Source organism: Candoia aspera, chromosome 2, assembly GCF_035149785.1.
Source record: "Candoia aspera isolate rCanAsp1 chromosome 2, rCanAsp1.hap2, whole genome shotgun sequence".
Taxonomy (NCBI): domain Eukaryota; kingdom Metazoa; phylum Chordata; class Lepidosauria; order Squamata; family Boidae; genus Candoia; species Candoia aspera.
Genome location: NC_086154.1, coordinates 71999045 through 72024380, shown reverse-complemented (window position 1 = coordinate 72024380; position 25336 = coordinate 71999045). Strand labels below are relative to the sequence as shown.

Genomic DNA, 25336 nt, shown 5'->3' with positions numbered 1-25336 from the left:
GGCTCACATGTAAGGCATGATTGCTATCTTTCTTTCTTCCTAAACTCTTCTGTCTCAAATGTATTCACAGTTACTGTATGTAGAGATGGTAAGCCAATAGTATAAAAATAGTGTGTTGGGATGACATGTTTGTCCAGAGCAGGGCAGCAACTGGGGGGGGGGGGGCAACCGGGGCATGTGCCCCGGGCACCGCACTGGTGGGGCACCAAAATGAATGCTGGGGGGAGCGCCAAAATGGGTGTGGAATCCATGTTTGCCCCAGGTGACACAGACCCTAGTTGCGGCCCTGGTCCAGAGTGGATCTAAACATGGTTTACTCAGTTAACAGAATTCTCACAATGTACTGAACCAACAACTAATCATACTGGCTGGGTTTGCACAACAAGTTGGGCTAAAACATGGTGGCTTCTCTGTGGCTTGGTGTCTCATGCAAACACAGCCACACGCACACACAAAGTGAATATCACCAAAATTACAGGAAATTGCTATAGTCCTATATTAAGGCCTATTCTTCTACAGTATTTAATTATGGTAAAGTTGACAAGGCTAATGGAGCTCTCCACTACCAATAGTTGTCTTCATACATCAAAACAATCTACAGTACAGGGACAAGGTTAATTACCTCCTACTCATTTGCTCTGGACACAAGTAGAATCTTGCTGTCTTTCAGAATGCCTGAAGCAAACTTACATCAGCCCGTCATTTTTTCTAGAATGCATTATTGCTAGGAGAGACAGGACAGGTTTTTTTTCTATGCTTGAATGAGAAGTCCACCTGATGTTTCTGCACTGATGAAAGGCAAAGGGCCATGGTTACCCAAGCCTTTCTTCACTGAGTTCAAATTTACCATTCTTACTGATGGGGATTCTAAAACACAGTGTTTGTTTCCAATGAAAGAAAATAATTTGACTGCACAAAAGGCTTAGTGAAGAACTGAAAACTGCAAAGGTCCCAAAAGAAGGAGGAAGGAAAATTAGAATTACTAGGGAAGAAGACCCCAGAATAGTAGATAAAAGACTCATAAAAGCTAAAGCTCAGAAGGATTTCAGGTTGAGAAATGACACTAAAAACAAGAAGATGGGGCTCTTTGGATATTTAAAATAAAAGGAAGTGAAAAGAATCAGTATACAAAGATGGCAAAATGCTCACAAGTAACAACAACAACAACAACAAAGGTGGGACTATTTTTATTTTGGCTCAGTCTTCTCTGAGAAGAATACCTGTTTCGCTATATATTTGTGAAAAGCAGAATTAAAGCTTGAATGTGACAGAAATCTACAAAAGGGAATTCACATTCATTTTTAATAGGTTTATGTCTCCAGAACCAGAAGAACAGATTCCAAGGGAATGTGCTAATAGCCCAGCTGAACCTCTTTGAAGCCCTGGAGAAGTCTGTATTTCCAAAATGAAAAACGAGCCAGTGAACCAGTCAGTCTGGCATGAACAACTTTAAACTGTGTGGATTTCAATCCCCCCTGCTGGTGGGGGAATTCTGGGAGTTGAAGTCCACAAAGCTTAAAGATGCAGAGTTTGAGAAACATTTGTCTAGTAGTTAAGTCACCAGGCTAGAATCCAGGAGAATGTGAGTTCTAGTCCCGCCTGAGGCATGAAAGTCAGCTGGGCGACCTTGGGCTAGTTACTCTCCCTGAACCCAACTCACCTCACAGGGTTGTTGTTGTGGGGAAAATAGGAGAAGGAATGAGTATTAGTTATAAATAACCCATGAGTTATTTATAAAAATAATAAAGGCGGGATAAAAAAAAATCTAAAAAAAATAAAATTCAGAATGGTAGGTTAGAGAAGTTGCTCAAAATAAAATAATGAAATATAACAAATAAACCCATTTAGAAACAGAAATCAAATGAATAGGTGTGGGACGAAGGAAACTTGGCTTAGCAATTTGTTGTTTATTCGTTTAGTTGCTTCTGACTCTTCGTGCCTTCATGGACCAGCCCACGCCAGAGCTTCCTGTCAGTCGTCAACACCCCCAGCTCCCCCAGGGACGGGTCCATCACCTCTAGAATATCATCCATCCACCTTGCCCTTGGTCAGCCCCTCTTCCTTTTGCCTTCCACTCTCCCTAGCATCAGCATCGTCTCCAGGGTGTCCTGTCTTCTCATTATGTGGCCAAAGTATTTCAGTTTTGCCTTTAATATCATTCCCTCAAGTGAGCAGTCTGGCTTTATTTCCTGGAGGATGGACTGGTTTGATCTTCTGGCAGTCCAAGGCACTCTCAGAATTTTCCTCCAACACCACAGCTCAAAAGCATCTATCTTCCTTCTCTCAGCCTTCCTTATGGTCCAGCTCTCGCAGCCATATGTTACTATGGGGAATACTATTGCTTTAACTATGCGGACCTTTGTTGTCAGTGTGAGGTCTCTGCTGTTAAATATTTTATCGAGATTTGTCATTGCTCTTCTCTCCAGGATTAAGCGTCTTCTGATTTCCTGACTGCAGTCAGCACCTGCAGTAACCTTTGCACCTAGAAATACAAAGTCTTTCACTGCTTCTACGTTTTCTCCCTCTATTTGCCAGTTATCAATCAAGCTGGTTGCCATAATCTTGGTTTTTTTGAGGTTTAGCTGCAAGCCAGCTTTTGCACTTTCTTCTTTCACCTTCATCATAAGGCTCCTCAGTTCCTCTTCACTTTCAGACATCAAAGTGGTATCATCTGCATATCTGAGATTGTTAATGTTTCTTCCAGCGATTTTAACTCCAGCCTTGGATTCCTCAAGCCCAGCATGTCGCATGATGTGTTCTGCGTACAAGTTGAATAGGTAGGGTGAGAGTATACAGCCCTGCCGTACCCTTTCCCAATCTTAAACCAGTCCGTTGTTCTGTGGTCTGTTCTTACCATTGCTATTTGGTTGTTATACAGATTCTTCAGGAGGCAGACAAGATGACTTGGTATCCCCATACCGCTAAGAACTTGCCACAATTTGTTATGGTCCACACAGTCAAAGCCTCTAGAATAGTCAATAAAACAGAAATAGATGTTTTTCTGAAACTCCCTGGCTTTTTCCATTATCCAGCAGATATTGGCAATTTGGTCCCTAGTTCCTCTGTCTTTTCTAAACCCAGCTTGTACATCTGGCAATTTACGCTCCATGAATTGCTGAAGTCTACCTTGCAGGATCTTGAGCATTACCTTACTGGCATGTGAAATGAGTGCCACTGTTCAATAGTTTGAGCATTCTTTAATGTTTCCCTTTTTTGGTGTGGGGATATAAGTTGATTTTTTCCAGTCTGATGACCATTCTTGTGTTTTCCAAATTTGCTGGCATATAGCATGCATTACCTTGACAGCATCATCTTGCAAGATTTTGAACGGTTCAGCTGGGATGCTGTCGTCTCCTGCTGCCTTGTTATTAGCAATGCTTCTTACGGCCCGTTCAACCTCACTCTTCGGGATGTCTGGCTCTAACTCACCGACCACACCGTCAAAGCTGTCCCCGATATTGTTATCCTTCCTATTCAGGTCTTCCGTATATTCTTGCCAGCTTTTCTTGATCTCTTTTTCTTCTGTTAGGTCCTTGCCATCTTTGTTTTTGATCATACCCATTTTTGCCTGGAATTTACCTCCGATGTTTCTAATTTTCTGGAAGAGGTCTCTTGTCCTTCCTTTCTATTGTCTTCTTCCACTTCCATGCATTGCTTGTTTAAAAATAATTCCTTATCTCTTCTGGCTAACCTCTGGAATTTTGCATTTAATTGGGCATATCTCCCCCTATCACTGTTGCCTTTTGCTTTCCTTCTTTCTTGGGCTACTGCTAGTGTCTCAGCAGACAGCCATTTTGCCTTCTTGGTTTTCTCTTTCTTTGGGATGTATTTTGTTGCTGCCTCCTGAACAATGTTGCGAACTTCTGTCCAGAGTTTTTCCAGGACCCTATCTACTAAGTCCAGTCCCTTAAATCTATTCTTCACCTCCGCTGCATATTCCTTAGGAATATTAGTGAGCTCATATCTAGCTGATCTGTGGGTCTTCCCTAATCTCTTGAGTCTGATCCTAAATTGTGCAGGAAGAAGTTTGTGATCTGAACTACCATCGGCTCCAGGTCTTGTTTTTACCGACTGTATAGATGTCTGCCACCTTTGGCTGCAAAGGATGTAGTCAATCTGATTTCGGTGTTGTCCATCTGGGGAAGTCCATGTATAAAGCCATCTCTTAGGTTGTTGGAAGAGAGTGTTTGTTATGCAGAGTGAGTTGTCTTGGCAAAATTCTATCAGCCTATGTCCTGCTTCGTTTTGTTCTCCCAGGCCATGCTTACCTGTAATTCCAGGTGTCATCTGACTGCCCACCTTAGCATTCCAGTCTCCTGTGATGAAAACAACATCTCTTTTAGGCATATTGTCCAGTAGGTGCTGCAGATCCTCATAGAACCGATCTACTTCACCTTCTTCAGCATCTGTTGACTTAGCAATAGTACTTATGAAACAGACTTTGGAATAGTCATTGATTACAGATGGCTGCAAAAAGACAAATGAAGCTTTAGGTTCCATCAGCAGAGATACAGTTTTCAAATCACAGGAAGTCATTGTCTGACTTTATTCAGGATTGGTTAGACTGCACCATGAACTTTGTTCTGGACACAGCACTTTAAGAAGGTTTCAGACAACTAGAAAGATTCAGAGAAGGGCAATGAAGATGAATAGGAGTTTAGAAACGAAGTCCCACAAAGAGAAAGTGAACAGAGAGCGTTTAGATTTGAGAATAAAGACCAAGAGGGATAGGATAGTACTCCTCAACTACTTTAAATAATGCCACAAGGAAGACCAAAACCTATTCTGAATCTTCCCAGAGGGCAGGATAATGGATTTAAATTACAAGAAGGAAGATGCTGGCTTAATGTCTGGAAAAAAAACATCCCACAGAGTAAAAATGGTCCCTTCCAATTCTGTGATTTTGGTTAATTCAAAGTTAATTAAATGAAAACATTTTTAGCTTTTTTTTTTAGTTGCATTAAATCTTGTGTCAGTGTCAATGGTGGATAGGGAGTGCAATGGTAATGTTTAAAAATGATCTCATTCTCAGTTCAAACATAATCTGTAAATGATATGTTGTCATAACCTAAATGAACCTGCACATCTGTGAGAACTGGCATTTGACGTTGTAAAAAACAATAACAACCTCCCAGATTAGAAAATTGTATAAATATATACCCAGCCATGCCCAAATCCTTATTTCAAATTCGAGAAAAGTAATCCTGGAAATAAAAGACAATTAAGAAAGATGACATGTAAAATCAACCCTCCACCCAAGCTTGGTCTTTGTCATTGCTGAAACATAGAAAAGTCCTGGCCACAGAGGCTAGTAAATTAGAATCCATCTAAATGGATCCATCCACCTACAAGCATTACCTGCAAATATTCAAATTACTACAGATATCATTTTCTTCACCCTGAGTGTCTCCGGCCAAGAAATATAGATCTTTTCTTGATCAGTGATAATCTTTACAGAAGCAGAGAGTGGTTCAAAAACAAGGTTTTCCTTTCTATGAGTACAATCATACTTTAATCTTATTAAGTCCTGCCAATTTTGGGGAGAAGTCAACCAGGTTTATCAAGTAGGCAATTTGGGGAGGAAGAGTATTCATTTCATGGGCTCCTGTTTCACCTAGAGCTTTTCAATAATTAATAGAACATTTCACTTGATTGTTATGAAAATCAAGGCTTTTGTGGAATAACTTTAGTTCAGTAAAACCTACATTTACATGATAAGCAAGTCAGTAATCATAATTTTTAATAACCCTTACTTCTTTTATTCAAAAAGAACTCCATATACTGTATTCCTTTTGATATTCTTAAAATCGCTATATTTTTTCATAAACTCCAGCTAGTTTTCCAGAAACTATGAAATAGAGTGATAGATTGGAAAATAATTTCCAATTGATCCATATAGCTGATTTTGTTGATTCCCCTCAATCCATACCTTTACTTGATCCCACCATCCTGATGGAGAAGGAAAGAGGCTTGATTCTTGTTTCTTGCCCAATGATTGTGCTCAGCTTGATCACTGTTTTCCTGTTAATAGCTGGGAATAGAGTCAGGGTTAGTGCATTTTTTCCCACCATTCAATTTGATGGGGGAAAAAAACCTTTTGAAGTTTCTTTCAAAGAAAAAAGGAGAATTCAGTGAAATGTTCATGGAGGTATTCTTGCATTTATTTTGTCAGGAGAATGGCTAAAGAACATGGGTGATCCCCTGTCCCACATTTCTCTGGACTGCAGCCTTCCTGGCTTTCCATTATTCAGTTAAGTCTCAAAGCAAGATCTCATGAAGGAACTTCTCCCATCAGTGTTTTTCAAGAATTGTCCTATTGTCACTGCTAAGTCCTGTTCATGAGAAATGGTTGAAGATTTTTTCTTCTACTGGATAAATGTTAAAAATTGCCTATTTAAGATTTGGCTTAACCCTTTGTAATTCAGGCTGATGCATCAGATGTCGCAACTGGAGCAGCGTTGTTGCAGGAAAATGTAAAGGGGGAGTTGCAGCCATGTGCTTATTTGTCAAAAAAGTATATTTGTCTACAAAAAAATTAAGATCATTGCAGCAGTCTAAAAAACCAGGCCCAAAGTTTGTGGGACCCTTTGAAATTGAACAAATCATCAACCCAGTAACTGTGAGGCTAGAACTCGCAAAAAATCTGAAAAGGATCCATCCTGTCTTTCATTGCAGCCTTCTGAAACGTCTGCATGAAGCTCCTCAGGGGCACCCTGAAACCCCAGCACCAGCTCCCCTCATGATCAATGGAGAACAGCATTTTGAAGTGAAAGGAATTTTAGACTCCAGAAAACATCGGGGCAAACTTCAATATCTAATCCAGTGGAAACATTTTCAGGACCATGAGTGGGTGGATAGCTGTCATGTGAGGGCTCCAGATCATGTAAACAAGTTTCATGCAAAGTATCCTAGCAAGTCTAAACCTTAATTGTTTTGCTTGATAATTTCTTTGTATTAATCATATTAGATACCTTTCTTTTTCAGGAGACGCAGTATGTCAGAACCCACAATCAAAGAGTTGTTCGATCTGTTGATTGTGTTCTCTGCCATTGAAGCAACAAATCTCAAGCTCCGGATTGGGGGGTGGAAGTTGCTGAGAGTGAGAAGGAATCCAAGGTCGTACCAGCCAGCCAGGATTGGAATGCTGGACTGTTAAGGGAAAAGGGGGGGAGTGTGGAGGAGGTTTTGACGTGCCTGTGTGGCTTTTACCAGGTAGCTGTGTGAGAACTTTTTTAGTCGTGGCTTTTTGCTTAACATCTGTATGCATCATCAATAAATCTGAAATCTGCATTTCATCTGGATGCATGAGTCAGAATTTTATTGAGTCAACTGTGTCAGCACTTTACAATGTGTGCAAAACTGAGAAAGGGATGAGTTTAAGTTTCTATACTTCTCTCCTCCATAATGTTTATTAAGATAACTGTTTCCGTATTGGTAAAAACAGAAGTAATGATTTTAAGCAAGATCACCAGGAGGGGTGGAGGTTAAACCTTCATCCCAAGCTTTGGGTGTATATGGCAATAAGGTGTTCAATTTACTTCTACATCTGTGAGTAGGACGATGTGGAAATCAGCCTGACCTATTTTTGTGTTCCTCCAAAGGCTTCCATAAGGCCCAGTGAACCAGTGTCTCCAAAAGATTGTTAGTATATCTGACAAAATGTCATACAAAAAGTGGTCAAGGCCTGTTCTCTCATTCCAAAGGGCAGGACAGAGAACAATTGATTAAAATACCGGAAGGCACATTCCAACTGAATTTTAGGGGTAAAAAAAAGTAAGAGCTGGTGAGCACCTCTTGTAATTTGGATTCCTGAGGGGTTCACCTCAATGGTCCCTTCCAACTCTAAGATTCCTTAATTTTATAATGGAAAAGAAATCAGTGGTAGTACTGACTACCAGACTGTATGAGGAGCACCATTCTGAGGTTCTGAGCATCTTAACTACAGTTAATTTCCAACTCTGAATTTGAATTGGCTAGAATTCACAGTGTTGTGCTGGAACATTATGGAATTTGATAAGAACATGAGATCATTCAGAGCATCTGTTGGTCATGCCAAAACGATTCCTAGATCTGTTTTTATGAAATATACCTCTTGAAATGGCAAATTAGATGTAAATGCTAGGACTTGATCTAGTTCCTCTTTCCTGTTTGTTAGAATTATTTACTTCCTCAAGGCAGCAAATTTAGTACTCCTTCCTCCAAATTTCTTCAAAACAACAGTTCTGTGAGGTAGGCTGAGCTGAAAAGAATAGCCCAAAGTTACCCAGTGAGCTTCTATGGCTGAAGGACATTTCTACCCAAGTTTCCTCAGTCCTGGTCCAGTATCTTAACTACTACATCCCATTGACTTCATACTAATTGCCCCACTCCCCCAAACTTAGCCTTTTCTAGACGTTTTGGACTACAACTTCCATTGCCACATCCAGGCCCAGTTAGGGAATACTGGACACAGGTGATGTATCTAAATACATGCCTGGTTTTTAATAAAAGGAAAGTGGGAATAAAAACATTACTCACAGAGCTCTATACAATTGTCCTCAGAAACAAGGATCACTGAGTTCCATGGGACATACTCCCATCTTAAGAGATATACAGCATTCAGTTACAGCAGAAGAGACCCAGGATGTGATTTTCTTGTGCTAACACATCAGAGTCATATTATTCTGATGACTCCCTCTAAATGACCATTCAGAACATGCTCTGTTCTCAAATCTTCCCTTTAATCCAGTTCCACTTGCTGAATTGAGCATTAAGGTAGGTTTACAGCAATTTAGTTAAGGACCTGGGCAGCATTTGGCACTGCAGCCTTTGAGGAATGCTGAAGCCCAGAAGCCACATGGTTAATATCAAAAGGACCAGCCCTCAAGTCCCTGCTGCTTCGTGATTGGCTACCAGCACTTAGCTTCATCCTTTTTATACTAGCTGTTGAGCTGGAAGGTGTTTATGTGACAGAGAGAGAGAGAGAGAGACAAATACAAAGAGACACCTACAGCAAGCAGCAGCACAGCTGTTTGTGGAGGCGAGGCCAGGGGTGCAGGGCCCCTGACCCTCTGGCTCTCCTACCATGAAGGGCAGACTTAAAGGTGCATGGATCCTCTCCATGCTCTTGGCTGGCTTATTTCAGCCCAACTTGGGACAGGAACAACAGAGGGTAAGACATTCTAGCACTGTTTCAAGGAGGGTGGTGGTGGTGGCCCAAATTGTGTTGTAGGAGGATATCATTAGACCAAACAGGTGGTGCTTTCTGGTCTTACATCAGACAGTGTTTGCCTGCAGAGGGTGATAAGGATGGAGAGCAATGCCTAGTGGTTTAGAGTATTTGTGATACAGTAATGATACAGACATCTTAGAAATCTGTAGCTAGCAGCAGCCAATCTGAACTGGTTAAATGGGAGCCAAATCCACTCCCTTCAAAGTCACAGTATTAGAAATAGAACGACTGAAATGAATCCCAGTTTGGCTTTAGCCAACAAGCACCATTTTGGGGAGGTGGGTTGGGGTTTTTTTTTTTTTTTTTTTGCATTTATTTATTAAATTAAGACCCATGTTTGAACCTCTACTGTCATACTCACATCAAAGGATAAAGAAGGCACTTCTCCCAGCATGAACCGGCAGCTCCCCATCAGCCGGTGAAAGGTAATGAGGGTGTTTGCCTAGCAATTGGTGAGTGGGCACTCCCTCCACCCCTGTCCATTACAGTGAAAGCAATTTGTTGCCTCAGCAGGCTTGATTCAACAAGAAGGGAGATATGTGCACATTTTTCAGGATGATTAAATAAATGCTATGTTTTAAATTTGGTCTAGAATTAAGGCTCTGCTGATGCTGCTGGGCAGGTACCAGGTGAATGTGGGCTGCAAATACGCCTTTGTGTAATGTGAAAGGCTAGCACTCTACCCTGCAGGGTGGTTATGAAGATAAATGAAGTCATTTTGCTTTCAAAAGTGCAATTGAGTATGATGTTAATGATGAGGGGGGAAAAAAGATGGAGCTTTTTTTTCAGTGGTTTTGCCCTACTTGTCCAATTCAAATCTGGACAGAGCAGAGACAGGGAACCGCTGGAAATAAGAAAGGAACTCAGAATTATGGAGCTCCCTGGTGAGACAGATATTAACCCACCAAAGAGGAGGAAGAAAACTGCTCCAGGACTGTGTTGCAATTAGAACGAATATTGTGGAACAACACTTCGATAGGGCCACTTGTATTTAGCACAGTGGACAAGATCATCCTCAAAAGACTTGTTTACATGAATTGCTGTGTATTTGCACAGGCAAACTCTGGCAAACACTGACTGTGCTGAAGTCAGAAGAACAGTGAAAGCTGCCAGTGCTGGCAGAGGAAGTTTAATGGTCAATTTATCATTTAAAGCAACTTTAAGGTGTGTGGATTTCAACTTCCAGAATTCCCTAGCCAGCCTTCTGGCAGGTGAAATATTGCATTCTCAAAGTACATAAACAGGTATTTTAATCTGTTTGGGAGTCATTCTAATTCACTTTAAGCAGTGAGATCTGTATCAGAATAGAATTAACAGCTCAAGAGTTTTGTGGCACCTTAGAGAGTAACATATTTGTTACAGCATAATTTTCCTGAATTACTTGCAATTACTTCAGTTGCTTCAGGTATTTAGGATTGCGCTGATAACATGATTACTACTTCTCTGGAAAATAAATGGAAATCCTTCCAAATCTATTGCACACCCTTACAAATATAGCATGGTTTCCTTCTCCCATTAATTGTGATCTTGTATTGTTATGTTTGTTCTTTTTTGTCGCTTGGATTTTTTTCTTAATTTGATGAAGAAGATTGAAAAGAAGAACTGTATGGGCTAGCTGGCCTTCCCCAATCCAGGTTGCAATTCCCCAGGCACTGGCACTGTACTTCACCGAATTTCCACCAATCAGCCTCTCTGGATGGCACTAGAGTTGGGTGGATATACATTGAATATACATCCATGACACTTCCCCTGAGTGTACAAGAGTGATTGTGCAATGAAAGCTAGAGCCTAATCCACACTCAGTTGGGAGTAAGTACTGTACTGTCAATCTCAATAGGATTTAGTTTAGTAAACTGTTAATCATAGATTTAAATTTCTTACAGAAAAAGTGAGTAAACAACTACAGAGCTGTGTTGGTATAGACTTTAGAAGTAATATAATATGTCCTCTCTCACACACAGGAAATGCTAATGTATAATAATTGCTTTTAACATGTACTGTACTTATTAAGTAGTCCTTGATTTTGCTACAAAACTGTCTTACTACATTGGATCTGAATCAGATTTTGACAGGTCTCGATATACCTCACCAACATGAGGATACAAAATCCTGTTTGCATGTTCCTCTTCCTCGACCGACCCAAGATCCAGCCAAGGTAGGATGTTCTAGTGTTTGCTCCTAAAGCATTTAAGGAATCAACCATCTACTTTAGCCTACTTGTGTATTCTGGAGCACTGGATGCTCCATTTAGAGAGGACTGCGGTTACCAACTCTGTCTTTAATCTGTTTGTCACCATGTATAATAAAGCAGTCTGTGGCCCTGTATTAGGATCACTATTCATGTTGAGGAAAGCCATGCTGGTCATAATTAAGAATTCCTAGTTGGGCAAATAAATACTCAAGGACAAAAACAGCAACTGCAAACCAAAATGAAAATAACTATGACGACTGCTTTTGTACACTGCACAAAAATGTTGTTGGTATCTTTGCTGGGGTAAAATAGGAAGTCTTCTCACTTTTTGATACTTTCCCATCTGTGCCTTTTCTTTCTCTCAGAACAATTAGGTGAAGGTGACACTTCGAAATTGCAACTTTGAAATTTGGCAACTTAATCATATTTCCATTTGCTAGTCAGTGACAGATGCCACAGCCTCCCTCCCAAAGGAAAAAGTGTGTTAAACTGAGTAAAACTGAAATACAATATTCTGAACAAGAAACTTGAAACAACATAGGTTTATAATTACTTAATTTGTGTAACTTGCTGACAAGTGCATTGCCTGTTGAGCTGTAAAGGCTGAGTAAAGCAATAGTGAGTGCTGCCATGTTATTCTTTAACCAAAGCTTGCTATTTGCAGTGTCATTGGACCTAAAATGGACACCATTTTAGAAGTGTAGAAACCAGACTTTGTATCCTAGTTTTTTTTAATAGGTTGCACAGTCTAGTTCTGGACAAAGCAGATGGCATCAATATTAGGCCTAGATGACATGGAATATTGCATACATTGGTGCAAGCAGTGTACAGAATAAGGAATAAGTTAAATGAATATTACAGCTTAGCATGTTAAGCGAATATAGTGTTAATCCTTATTTATTAAATCTGAAGTAAGCATATATGGTGGTTGTTCTGCATGTATTAATTCTTTTAAATTTTTTGAATGCAAATATCAGGAATATTCTAAAGCCTCTACATTTTCATTCTATTAATACATTTCCTTAACATATCAAACTCCTCTGAAGTTGAACATTTAATCCTCACAAAGGCTCCCAGATGTCTTTATGACAGGCAAAACCTCAAAAACTGCCGTGCTCCAAAGTGTAGAGGAAAGCTGGCACAAGATTCTGTTCTGTTCTGTTCTTTTTTCTTTTCTTTTCTTTTTTCTGGGATCCATATCTGAGTGACAAACATGATCTTGTTTAAGCAACTCCTGTTTAAACCTTTCTGTTGTTCTGGAACTATTCATGCAAACAAGAAAAACAAATGATTAAGAAATAGATGGCTAGTGTCTGATTTGCAGCAATTTTTGATGTAGGTTGAACTTCTGACTTGGTGCAGGAGAGAGGCAGAGTGAATGGCTGAAATGTTCTAGTCATATCCTAGGAACCAAATGTTTCTAGGTGACCGTCAGAAGCAATTCCTCAGAAATAATACTCATAAACCTCCAGAGAAATTACTGCTTTAGTAAAACAATGACTTCTTGGCATGTTCAGGATTTACAAATGATCACAGCCTAAGTGTTCATGGGTCCATTTCTCACTGAGATTTATTCCCATTACAACTCCATATCCTACTTTAGGATAACAATCTACGCTGATGAAGTGGACTTATGTCATTAGATGTACTGGTTTTAACTAGTGCCCAATACTCTTTTTCCAGTGAGGGGGTTGGTGGGGACTGCTTTATGCAACACCCTACTAGTCCATCTAGCCCAGTCTCCTCTGTGCCAGGGCAAACTTCATGCTTCCGAGATCTACTTCTCCAGGCCAGCAACTGAACATAGTAAGGACTAGGGTGATTTGAAACACAGACCAAATATTTGTTTTTAATAAGTGAACAAAACCTGTAACCCTTTCTCTCATTCTACACACACAAACACACCCTCCTAAATCCCATCCCAAAGGTTTCTTCATTAGATCAGCCGACTTTGGGAAAGGGGGAAGAAAAAGTCTTTTGTTACTGTGAATGGTGGCAGAAGTTCTTGGAAATCTACAGCAGATGAACTGAATTCTACTAGTAGGTCCTGGCTTGCATTTTGCTGGCAGGAATTGCTCTGCATTTACCACCATCAACTTTCTAGAGTTTTAGCCCTCCCTAAACATTGAATTTAGGAGACTTTGCATGTCTAGCACATCCTTTTCTCCTACCTTCCATACCACCTATGAGATTGAATATATTTCCAGGATTTATTTTGCATATTCTACTCTGTTTGCTTCACATATTCTTAAAATATATTCATAGTTCTGTCAGCCCACAAACTTCCTACAGTTATGACGTAGCCCCACAGAAGAGAGAAGTTCAGAAGTTGTGGCCTCTTTCATCATCCCTTTAACAGTTGAAACACTCCTTACACCATAAGCCACATACCACTAATTTGCTCCTAGGCTGTGCTTCTTGCCCTTTGCACATGGGAAAGAGACTGTGGACATCCACTGTCCTGCAAGGAGGATAGCTTAGCAAGTCTTTATATTCCTCAATCCATACAGATATTGCTGCAGCTGAGTTCCCATGACAAGCATTTTTGTAAAATGTATGTTGCGGCTTCTAATAAAATTGAACAGCATGTTCCATTTCAGTGGCTGGAGCTTAGCTTACCAAGGTACTTAGCTGATTCTGGAGTTTGTGTGGGAATCTGGAACACAGGTTAGAACTTGTGGAAGTATGCTTTGTCCTGTGCTACTTGCCTGTTATGTCTTGTGCTGTCTTCCAGGTAGCCTGCTATGACTCAATTCAAGGAACAATCTATGATTATGGGGCTCTCACTTTAACTGATGAATACATCCCTTTCCGGAATTATATGGGGAAGTTTGTCCTCTTTGTAAATGTGGCCACCTACTGAGGACTCACATCACAATACCTTGGTAAGTTCCTGAGCTAGGAAGAGAAGTACACTCTATCATGAACTGTTGCTGAAGTAAGCAAGTGTTGGACTTCTAGACAAAACATCAGCAACCTTGTATCGATAGCCAGAAATATGGAAGCTAATCGAAAACGTTGGGTTGGAATGGAAATGCTCAGAAGTATTTATCACATCCCACAGCCCAGATCTGATCTGTCATTGAAGGCTGAGAGTTTGAGTAAAAGCTTCCTCAAGTTGAATCTCTGTTTTACTTTTATTGCAACAGTAATTTGTGATATATAGTAAGATGAATGATGGCTCTTTTGAGCATCTCCACAGTTTGGTCTCGTGGTGAAGGCAACAGGCTAGAAACCAGGAGACTGAGAGTTCTAGTCCCGCCTGAGGCATGAAAGCTGGTTGGGTGACCTTGGGCCAGTCGCTGTCTCTCGGCCCCACCCACCTCACAGGGTTGTTGTTGTGGGGAAAATAGGAGGAGGAAGGAGTATTAAGTGTCATGAGTACTGATGGTGAGCAGGAGGGGGCCCCTATCCAGGGGGGAAAACGCCTGCGTAGTACTGAGGAGTTAAGCAGCCATTCAAAGAGACACAGATCAGACCCGCCTTGACTTTTGGGGTTTATCTGTCTGGGTTTTTCCCACGCTTCTTCAGTTTGTTAGGATTCTGTCTTATGTAGCAGTAATAAACACTAGAGACCTATTCCTCGTCTCAGCGTGGTTCCTGACTGTTAGGACATTAAGTATGCTCGCCACCTTGAGTTATTTATAAAAAAAATAAAAATAAAGGCGGGATAGAAAATAAATAAATAAATAAATTTCATGGAATACTGTGAAGGAAAAACATGGCAATAAAACTATATTAAGCCATCTAAGATTGCAATACATATCTCAGAATATATTAGTAAAAAAGTCATGACACTGGACCTGTACTGGCTTAGGCTGCTCCACACGTGGTGGCTGTACTGATCTCAGATCAGTGGTGTCCCCTGTCATTCCTTCGTTCCAGGGCTTAGCAAGCCAAGCCAGTCATCTCCCAGTTCAGGTTTTGCTCTGAAGGAAAAGCTACAAAGATACTTTCATGGTATTTCCTCTGGAGCTGCAAGTGTGTAATTTATCAGTAGCAGGAACTTCCATCTCATCCCCCTTCTTGGCGTTGTGGATTTCCTCCCTGCTATAGCCAAGGCCCACTGTGGGTCAGCACCAGCCCATCCCCTAACCTCCAAGTGGTGGTTTTGTTGCTTTTCCTATACAATGGTCAGATACAGTTTTTAAAGTGTTCTTCCTTGAGGAAGAACAAGGAAGGGGTGGATCATCTGTTTAGTGCCATGTTTAGTCCTCTCCTTTGGCCAGCCACCAGGAAGATTGGTCAGCTCAAGGACAGAAAGGCAAGGAGAGCTGCTGGGCCCTGGGCTGCGATAAAAAAGAATGCTGCTTCAAACTAAGAGGGCAAAGATTGTGGCTGTGTGGAATGCCTTATAGAAGGTTCAGAACGTTCAAGAAATGTTCCGTGCCTTATGGAAGGTTCAGAACAGAGTCCTATCGCTGAAGTGTCCTATTGCCTTTATCTAACAGAACTGAATGCACTACAAACTGCACTGGGAAATGACCGACTCGTTATCCTAGGCTTCCCATGCAATCAATTTGGAAAACAAGAACCTGGACAGAACTCTGAAATCCTTCCAGGACTAAAGTGAGTACATGCAAGGAATGCATTTCTGGCTATGCTACTCATATAGGATTATGTTAGCTTTGCCAGACTTCCCAACAGCTAGATTGCTGTCTCCTTCTGTGGCTTTATCATTTATTCTTTAATGAGCTTACATTTGGGTATCCTCAGTGTATACCTATTGTTAGGCTCTTTGGCCTGTTCCTAAACCAGGAATGATTATTCTTCAAACACCATTTTCAGTCTCTTTTGCAAGATTTATCAAGAAGAAAGAGATGGGATTACTAGAATTCTGGCAAATGAATTAGTCCCCATTTAAAACCAATATATCCCCAAAGTTAACATGGAGACTTCTGTTTTCTTTTCAACTGCTTTCCTGTAAACCAGAAAGCCACTTAGTCTTTTCACTGATTACAGGGCTTGCAGCTGGTGGTTTACACAATGGTCTCCTAATTCTTTTATCAGTCTTAGAACCAGCCGTTACATCTATCCTTTCTGCATCTTGATGAAAATTGGGCAAACCAATGGACCTTTTCATCAAAGAATGGATGAGCATTTGATACCTGGAGGCCACACTTTTGTAGGCTGTTTTGGGGTGATTGAAGACTGAAATTGGCAGAATGATGAGCTGGTACTTTCACAGATTATGTTTTATGATATGGGAAGCCTCACTCCCTGCCATGGATTATACATGCTATGCCAAATGTGTCATTTTTGTTTGACATCCCCCCCACAAAAACAAAACAACAAAAACAAAACAAATCAGCAGGACATGTACGTTCAGCAGTTTGCCAACAATTTCAATAGTGTGAGTTGTTGGAGCATCAGGGGTCACAACATCAAGGGATGGGGACTGCATGTGTCTCACCTGTGCATGTTTGAACTTTTCTCCAGGCAATGATTTAAAAAAAAAATTGTATCAGTAGCTGCACAGCCAGATATATAGGCCTTTAGTGGCAAAGGCACTGAATGATCAGCCCTAATATAGAAGTGGGAAGTTGTCCTCAGAACAAAGCGGGCTATTTCGTGCTGCACCCTCTCTGAAAGTGACTATCAATCTTCTCCTTTTTCCCAGATATGTCAGACCTGGGGGAGGCTTCGTCCCCAATTTCCAGATCTTTCAGAAAGGCAACGTAAATGGGGAGAATGAACAGAGAATTTACACCTTCCTGAAGGTTTGTATTGGCTGCACTGTTTCAGAGAAGATGAGCAATAAGGTTTGGATGATATTAGGGACAAACTTCTAAAGTCTTAATTCTAAAATTTCACCTACTCATGCAATGTTCTTGCAGGCAGAAAAGTGTGTATGTGTGTGTGGGGGGGGGCAGGATTTTCCTACTATTTTAGTCTATGTCTTGTCACGCTGAAAATCTACCTTTGGAGGGATGGAAAATCTTCGGGGTGCTGTGGTACCAGAGGGCTGCAGAGAATCAGCAAAAATTACCTTTCTCCCTTGGGATAGTTAGAGCCTTCAATGCAGAACATTCTTATTCATTCCAGAGCAAGGTGGAATCCAAAATTATACATGTTATTGATGCAAACCAAAACCAAGGTGGAATTGCTTAGGAAGTGACGGATTACTGGATTTAAGGATCATTCCACAGTGCTACAGTAGAGCCAACCAACTTGGAATAGAACATTTGTAGCTTCATAATAGACATCTGAATATAACATGGACTATAAGCCCCTTAGAAGACTCAAATGTCACTTCAATAAAATATATCTTCTTATAGATTTTGTTCCCAGTTGACTAAATCTCTCTCTCTATATCCTATCCACCCCTGTGCCATTAGACTAAAGATGAGAAACCTTATAATTCTATTGTTCTAGAAACAGTTACAAAATATAAACTATTTTTTTCCTGGCAGAACTCCTGTCCACCTGTTGTGGAAAGCTTTGGTGACCCTGCAAAACTCTTCTGGTCACCTCTGAAGATCCATGACATTAAGTGGAACTTTGAGAAATTTTTGGTTGGTCCTAATGGAAAGCCCTTGATAAGGTGGTTTCACCGGACAAATGTTGCCACTGTGAAGAATGATATTCTAAGATACATGAGGAAAAACAACATGGATGGATAGATTCCATACAAATGAAGATGGATTCAAGGAGGAGAGAGAGCCTGCAGACATATCCAGACATATTCATTTTCTTTGGTCAAACAACCAATCATCCAAATGTCCTTTATTCACAGCTAAAATAAGGTTAAGATAGAATTCATCCTAGAGGGTGCCAGTTCATATACTAATATTGCTGAAGTTTAACATCAAAATTCTTAATCTTAACTGACATATTTCCAAGCATAACTTTACAGAAGAAAGTTGAACTCGGTTTACTCCAGTGATAGCTTTAATTTCCACAGGATGAAGAGAGTACTGAGAAACCATTTTAGTAACTTCTGATACTACTTCAAAAGTCTAATACTAAAGTTGAGAGCAGCACAAGAACAAGATAACGTTTTGGTTTTGCATCTCTAGGATATTATACTACTGAAGAAAATTGGACACTATTCCTCATTTTCATTAACATATTGATGCAAAACATACTCTACAAATTTTAAAAACAACAAAATTAAGAATTTTTTAAAAATTACAAGCTGTACATTGACCCATTGTGTCACAATATTAAAGTCAATCTAGTTCATTTTTAGCAATTTAAACTCATTCCCAACATTATGTGAACATCAAATACTACATTCACTAAGAGTTTCCCACTTAATTTTGTTGTTTTAAACTGCTAAGATATTTTGTTTTTAGCAACAAATCCTTAGTCATAACTCAGGCCGCGTTATACTTGCTCAAAACCACATTTCCAAGAGTCTCATGGCACCTTTAAGGCTGTAGATCTGTTGCAGGTCTTTGTCTGTAACAGACTATGTCACATCCTCAGCACACTCATGTCTTCACCCACTGACCCTTATGTACGATCCTTACTATCTTGGTTACACACAGTTCTATTGAAAACAGGATGACCCCTCCAAAATAGATGGAATTAATATCCTTGGCATCTCTGGATAAAGTACAGTTTATCTCCCTTCCTCAAAATACAGAACAGACATTCCATGTAGAGAATGTATGAACTGGAATTTCTCAAATGATTTTGTTTCTGAGAGCGGAGAGAAGATGAGACAAAGGATTTGGGGGCAAGGAAAATGCATCCGAATGATGGTTTGGTCTGAAAACTCGCTAAGAGTGGGACCTGGCCTAAGACTGCAAGGCAGTGGAGTAGTTCTTAAGTGCATTCAGCTACTTCACTACAACCTGTGCAGAGATGTATTCCTTCCTATTAACCCCAAGATCCCAGCTTCTCTGACCTCCACATCTACTGCCAAATAAAAACAGCAAATTCTCAATGCACTTCTGTTGTGAGAGACTCTCTTTTAATACAGATCAATGCTCCATTTTACTACTTTCATCATGCAGCCACTTTCCTACTATGGAAATGCTGAGATCTTAAGTTTGACCATTTCACTGCTATCAGGTAGATCATATTTATACAATGCTTCTTGGAAAGTGCATCCATATACATTCACATGGTAACTTTAACACAGATATGCAATATAGGTCACCACTGTTAGTTCCATATTCAAGAAACTGAAAAACACTGCTGTATCTGGGCTGCAGGTCTCTGGATGCCCACTAAATGACATCAAGGTTTCATTTTTTTTCTGCACCTTTTTGCTGCCTTCTAGAGGTTTTCTGGATCTTGATAGCCCAGATCTGTTAGCCCTCATGTTTGCAGAGTTGACTAGAGGATTTCTAGGTTTACAGCTCACGTTTGGTGCCAGGATAGCATGCATTAAAAACACATGTGTGACAGACACTATTCTATGCTAAATATATTCTCTGTGATCTCAAGCACGAAGTCATAAGGCTAGGAAAGGCAGCTGTGCTTTTTCTCGGATTTCATTTCATAATATTCAGATTCAAAGAGAAGAGAAGATCCAAGCAGTGTGTGAAAACTTTTTTCCTTTTACCTGCATTGTAGGGAATTGTTTGGGGGCATAAAGGAAACAGCGCACTTCTTCCCCCCACATCTCTTTTCCTTTCATGGCAATCTGAAAGGTATCTAATAAAAACACAGCATACTACAAAGACTTACATAGTAAGCGAGCAAAGCTCAGATATAAAACTCCAGCCACAGCCCAGGAAAACATGTATTTTATTAAACTGAATATATTTAAGATAATTTTGCACAAATTATCCAATGCTTTTTTGAAACCAGAATATTAGCTAGTAAAATATTCATATAAATTGCCACTGTGTTTACGCAGGCTAAGAGTTTCTCAAAATGTTTTGGAAAGAGGTCTCCATCTAGAGACTGTAGACATGCAAAACATCCAATCCTATTATGCCTGTCCTTTCACCTCTTCCTACAATACAATTTGTTCTATAATAATTGACAGACACTTCCCTATGACAGAAGGTAAACTCAGTGAAAAGATTTTTTTTTAAAAGAGAAGAGGTTTACAGGTTCTTCACAACACTCATGTTCTGCATTTTTCTTTGCCCTGCGAACATTCTGAAATCATTTTTCTTTTCCTTTATTTGATGAAGAAAAAGAAAACACACAATTATTTCTCAATTATGTGCTTATTGGTGAACATGAATTCTAGTTTCAAATGAGCATATATATTCCATGTTTTAGAGGAACATGTTACAAGCAATTTATGCCACTTCCAGTGCTACACACTTTGAAAATTGCTTGGCTGGTTCAGCATTTCATAACATTGCTCCAAGGGACCAGTAATCTGGGGGGGAAAAAAAGACTCACCATCCATCTAACCCATTTAAATCATGTGAGGGGCAAATATACCCTTTCTCCAACAAAAGAAAATTAGACCTGCATTGTTAGATCAGGGAACAGATCTATCTAGTCCATAAGCTAGGATCAAGAGTAACCAGGAATGGGACAAAAATAGAAGCCGGGAAGTGAAATCTGAAGCCTATTCCCACTGAGCAGTTTAAATAATCAGACGTAATTCCACTGCGCAACATGCAGTAGGATATGTGAAGAACTGGAATATGCTTTCAACTAAGAGGGAGCAAAAAGGGCTGCCATATTTTAGGGATAGGTGGGTAATTAAACTAGTATGAACAGTTTTCAACTCAAATTAACAACCACTAGGGTTAACGTATTTATTGACAACTACAAGTTTGAATGTGTGTGTCTCTCTCTGTGTGAGTGTATAATTCATTCAGAGTAGGAAATGTGTATGTGTGTATGAGTATATAATTCATTTTTATTCCTATACATTATCTAGACAAACATGAGAAGATTTCTTCTCTTTGTCCTTGTGCAACTGCTGAATCCTGAACTTGTACAGTCATTAGTTATTATAAAAGGACTGCTGTGCTGCCCAAAGCATGCTTTCACTGCCAACGAATGCAAAATTGCCACATCCTAGATATACAGCTGCCCTATTGTAAGAGAATCAGCTAAACATAGGTCCTGATAACCCAGAAATCCTAGTGTTTGCTCAACAGGTGTTCTCTTACAGCTGAATCCTTGAATGTAGGAGGAGAAAAAGTTGTGGATCCAAATGCTGAGAGAAAACAAGATCCAGAGATTTCAAAAGGAGAGATTGTCCAAAAGCACTGGGTCACTGGTTGCTTCTTGGCAGCATCTGCCATTCAGTGTCAGAAAATCCTGCTGAAAGTGCTTATTATCTCAAGTATCCAAGCGGTGTGGATCGTTTTTATACACAGATAAATTTGACCAATGTCCAGAAGTAAGGAGGTGAGCTGGACAAACACATGATGCTGTTCCACTTCTGTAGTTTACACATATCACCACAAAGTTAAACAGGTCTTTGATTTTTAGGTAACCCAAGACCTGTAGGGTCTGAAAAGCAAACATATGTATTAAAATAATTTTCAAATCTTGTATTACCAAGACCCTAATTCTCCTAGCCAAGGCTGCTAGCTTGCACAGCATTCAGGTGAAATGGATCTGCCACCCAAATCCTCACTAGTATCAAGCACTCTGGTTTCCAGAGCCAGCTTTCAGTTGGTTATTCAGAACGTCCTGAGTGATATACAGTAACTGACATTCAGAAAACTTTGAATATTTAGCATTTCGTATGTATGGGAAAGAAAACATTTAAAAATGTAGATATAAAAAAGCAGAAAAGGATAGATACAGAATTGCAAGCTAGGGCTCTCCTCACTCCAGACCTAAACACCAAACCAATGAACTCAGAGCACCTGAAGATCAAATCTAGGAAATGTCTGACAGACAGACTAGTAATGATCTTATTTAATAAGGTCATGAAGACCCTTCAAATGATTCACAAATCAGGGTCATGCTAAATGTTCCCACATGAATCATATTCACAAGTTAGTTGATCCTAAAAGTGAGAGCCAGGAACAGTGTCACTGAAAAAGGTATTCTAGGATCTCATGAAAGAAATAGAAAGCTCTTTCTCACCAGATTCCTTGGGAAATTGTTTCACACCGTCCCCTCGTGTGTTCTGATTGTGTGATATAACACATGCTGGATACCAGGTATAATCTGGCTATAAGAAAAATACATTTCAATTTGAATCTTTTCAAGTTTAACTGCCCCCGCCCCCTGAACATGAAATGTTCTATTTCAAGCATGAAATAGCCATTTCACGTGTGAAATTGGCTGTTTTGTGCATCCTGGAACTCATGGGCAATTACTGAATATCATTCAGCAAAAATGGACAAATACATACAGTATCTTAAACAGTGTGTTTTGTGCTCAGAGATGGGACATATCAAACCAGAAAAGGGGAGCTTCAACTTCAAAACGGTTTGAATTGAAACATCCCTGCTGTATATTTTCTAGTGGAAACTTCGCAGTTCTTCATAATGAATGGCAGCATTGTATAAATACAAGACAGCATCAGTTGTTGAATACACAAGTTGACATTCTTCTGTTTCCTTGTACACAAATCTTGGCATGGAATCTGAGAATTCCAATTCTATCCATTTTTTTGGATAGAAGAAAATGATTGGCAATTGCAGGCTATTCTTATTGCTTCTAGTTCCCTACTCTGATTCTTCACATTTTATTAACTCACAGGTGGGACACGATGGTAATTCTGAACTGGAGGATGCTCATTTGCCACTGCTGATGGTGGGTACCGGATCTGCTGCCAGTCCTCAAAACCATGAAACACATGTGGTGGGACTGGAGGAGAGCACTGAAACTGGTACACGGGGCAGACTGGGCTCATTTGTCCTGGTTGCGGCTCTGGATGCAGTCTGTCACCTGAATGCTACAAGTGAGAAAGCAGGAAGTTGAAAATGATGGAACTTTGTGGAAGTCCTAATTCAGAAAGGTTAATGACTTATCCCCTAATCAACGCAGGATGCTTTGGCTTGACCTATGCCTTTTTATCCCCTTTTAAAGCCAACTGAAGGAATCATGTCCCGTGTACGATATTTTAATCTGTTGTCAGGATAAAGAGGAAAGAATAGTCTTTAGAGGAGGTAGCATATAAATGTGCCCCCAATCTCTCTCTATGTATAGAGGAGGGGTTGGGGTTGCGGGGGAAGGGTTATCTCTCACTACCACAGGACAAAGTCAAGAAAAAACAAATTAGACTTGATCTTGGCTGTAATTTCAGTTATACCATCTTAGTATATAAAACAAACATCCAAGAACCTCATAGCCTTATTAAATCTGGATACTCCAAATGTGTGGACTTCAATTTTTAGAATTTTTAGCAATGGCCAGAGAAGATGGACAATTCTGAAAATTCAAGTCCACATTTCTGGGCAGTGCACAAGTTGGGGAAGGTATCTTTAGATCAGCCTAACCCAACAGGGGTCCCGTCAGATACGATTTTACTATAATTTTCATATCCCCAATCACTGGGTTGTTGCAAGCTGAATCATCAGGAAGGACCCAAGGAGGCTGTTGTAAAACTAAGGGGATATCAGTCCCCAAAGGGGGTTTCAATAAACACCAGTTCAAGGCTGTGAGTCTGGCAAAATCCTGTCTTTGTAGAGTGCTGTGGGGCACCTCACCTCCTTCACCAGTACAGGCCTTTTGGAAAACGAAAGTTTGAACTCAGACGGAAAGTCACATTAACTTTGTTCTTCCTGTTCTTTAGAAAAAGCCATGAAACTGCAGGTATTTTTATTACATAAAAGGAGGAAGACATCAAAACATTTCCCCACCAAGGTGCAATACTGTCAATCTCTCATTAATTTAACCAAACCAAAGCAATGGCTGGAATTTCAATCCAATGAAATCTTAGGAAGGAAATGGCATATCTCAGATAGATTGTGGGTCAAGTAGTTAAAGCCCCAAAGGACTTCCATTTCAAGTTAGCTTTGGGACAGACATCTCCCTGCATGTTAATGTCTTCATATGAGGAAAGAACAGCTTTAACACGAGTACTGTTATTACAGAAAGGCTGGTTTCCATACCACATCAATCCAAATCTATATAGCATACACGATGGCAACTGTGCGACTCCCTTTTTTAAAAAAAATATTTTTAAAATGGATGAAATTTTACAGATCAACAAAACTTGCAAGATTCTGGTGTTCTCACGCCTGAGATTTTAGTGATCTTCCTTTCAAAAGCTTGTGAGATTTCAGCTACTTTTTTAGAAAATATTATTAGGTGGCCAATGTATGTAAAATTCCTTGCTTAGCATAATGCGTGAAGGCAGCCAGTACTTACTGAAGTAGATTATTCTGCAATTTCTTATGTTTATCAGTATAGTGCAATTCAGATTTCACATTCTGAAGACATTTAATTTTCAAAGTGTTTTCATTCCTTCAAAGCACTATTGACAGGGTTTTACAAAGATAACGATGCTGCTAATTAGGATGCTTAAAGAACCAGACTTCTCCATCTGATGCCCCAGCAATGTGCTGGGCTTAAAACTCTCACATTTAGTTCAAACTATCAGACTGGGGAATGAGGCCCTAGAGTAATACAGAGGTTGACACACCCTCTGGCTTTGGCACTTCCTGGCATGCAAGAAGAACAAGCCCTTTTAAAAATACATGTTTAGTTTTTGGTAGAGATTAAAAATATGTGCCTATTAATGTGGACATAAGACAAGAAAGGACTTATGGATAATGAATGCAGAATTGATCAGACTGACAGACCATTCCTAACATGAACTGGCTATACGGGAGTTATTGGAATTTACAAAACAAATTAAATATGAGCTGCATGTTGAAGTTGGTCTCTCAGTCTTCTTTCCAGTGCCCAAAGTCCAGTGACTATGGCATATATTCAATACTGGGAAGCCATAACGTTAAGCCAGCTGGCATTTGCTTTTCCATAGTATTCCATACCTGTTTGTGCTGTTTAAGCAGTTTCTTAAACTTGTCCTTTTCTTCCTTCTCTTTATGGTAGTCCTCTTTAAAGATACGCAGCTGCCATGGAAAAGAGGAGGC

General features: G+C 40.0%; 2 protein-coding genes across 5 annotated transcripts in view; one reads left to right on the top strand and one right to left on the bottom strand.

Annotated features, from left to right (window-relative positions):
• The first annotated feature begins 8943 nt into the window (after nucleotides 1–8943).
• GPX3 (glutathione peroxidase 3) lies at nucleotides 8944–19300 on the top strand. Its single transcript, XM_063292191.1, has 6 exons — nucleotides 8944–9151; nucleotides 11274–11366; nucleotides 14137–14287; nucleotides 15854–15971; nucleotides 17023–17122; nucleotides 17816–19300. Exons 1-6 carry the CDS (start codon nucleotides 9065–9067, stop codon nucleotides 18023–18025), a joined length of 759 nt encoding a protein of 252 aa, XP_063148261.1. The 5' UTR covers nucleotides 8944–9064; the 3' UTR covers nucleotides 18026–19300.
• A 788-nt stretch (nucleotides 19301–20088) lies between these two features.
• TNIP1 (TNFAIP3 interacting protein 1) overlaps nucleotides 20089–25336 on the bottom strand; it is a 61333-nt gene continuing 56085 nt past the window's right edge. For all 4 annotated transcript variants that reach the window (XM_063292183.1, XM_063292185.1, XM_063292184.1 and 1 more), the window contains exons 15-18: nucleotides 25235–25315; nucleotides 22993–23190; nucleotides 22374–22461; nucleotides 20089–21788 (exon numbers count right to left, since the gene is read on the bottom strand). In XM_063292183.1, coding sequence (XP_063148253.1) covers nucleotides 21745–21788; nucleotides 22374–22461; nucleotides 22993–23190; nucleotides 25235–25315 — 411 coding nt within the window. In that variant the 3' untranslated portion in view covers nucleotides 20089–21744. The remainder of the gene's footprint in view (nucleotides 21789–22373; nucleotides 22462–22992; nucleotides 23191–25234; nucleotides 25316–25336) is intronic.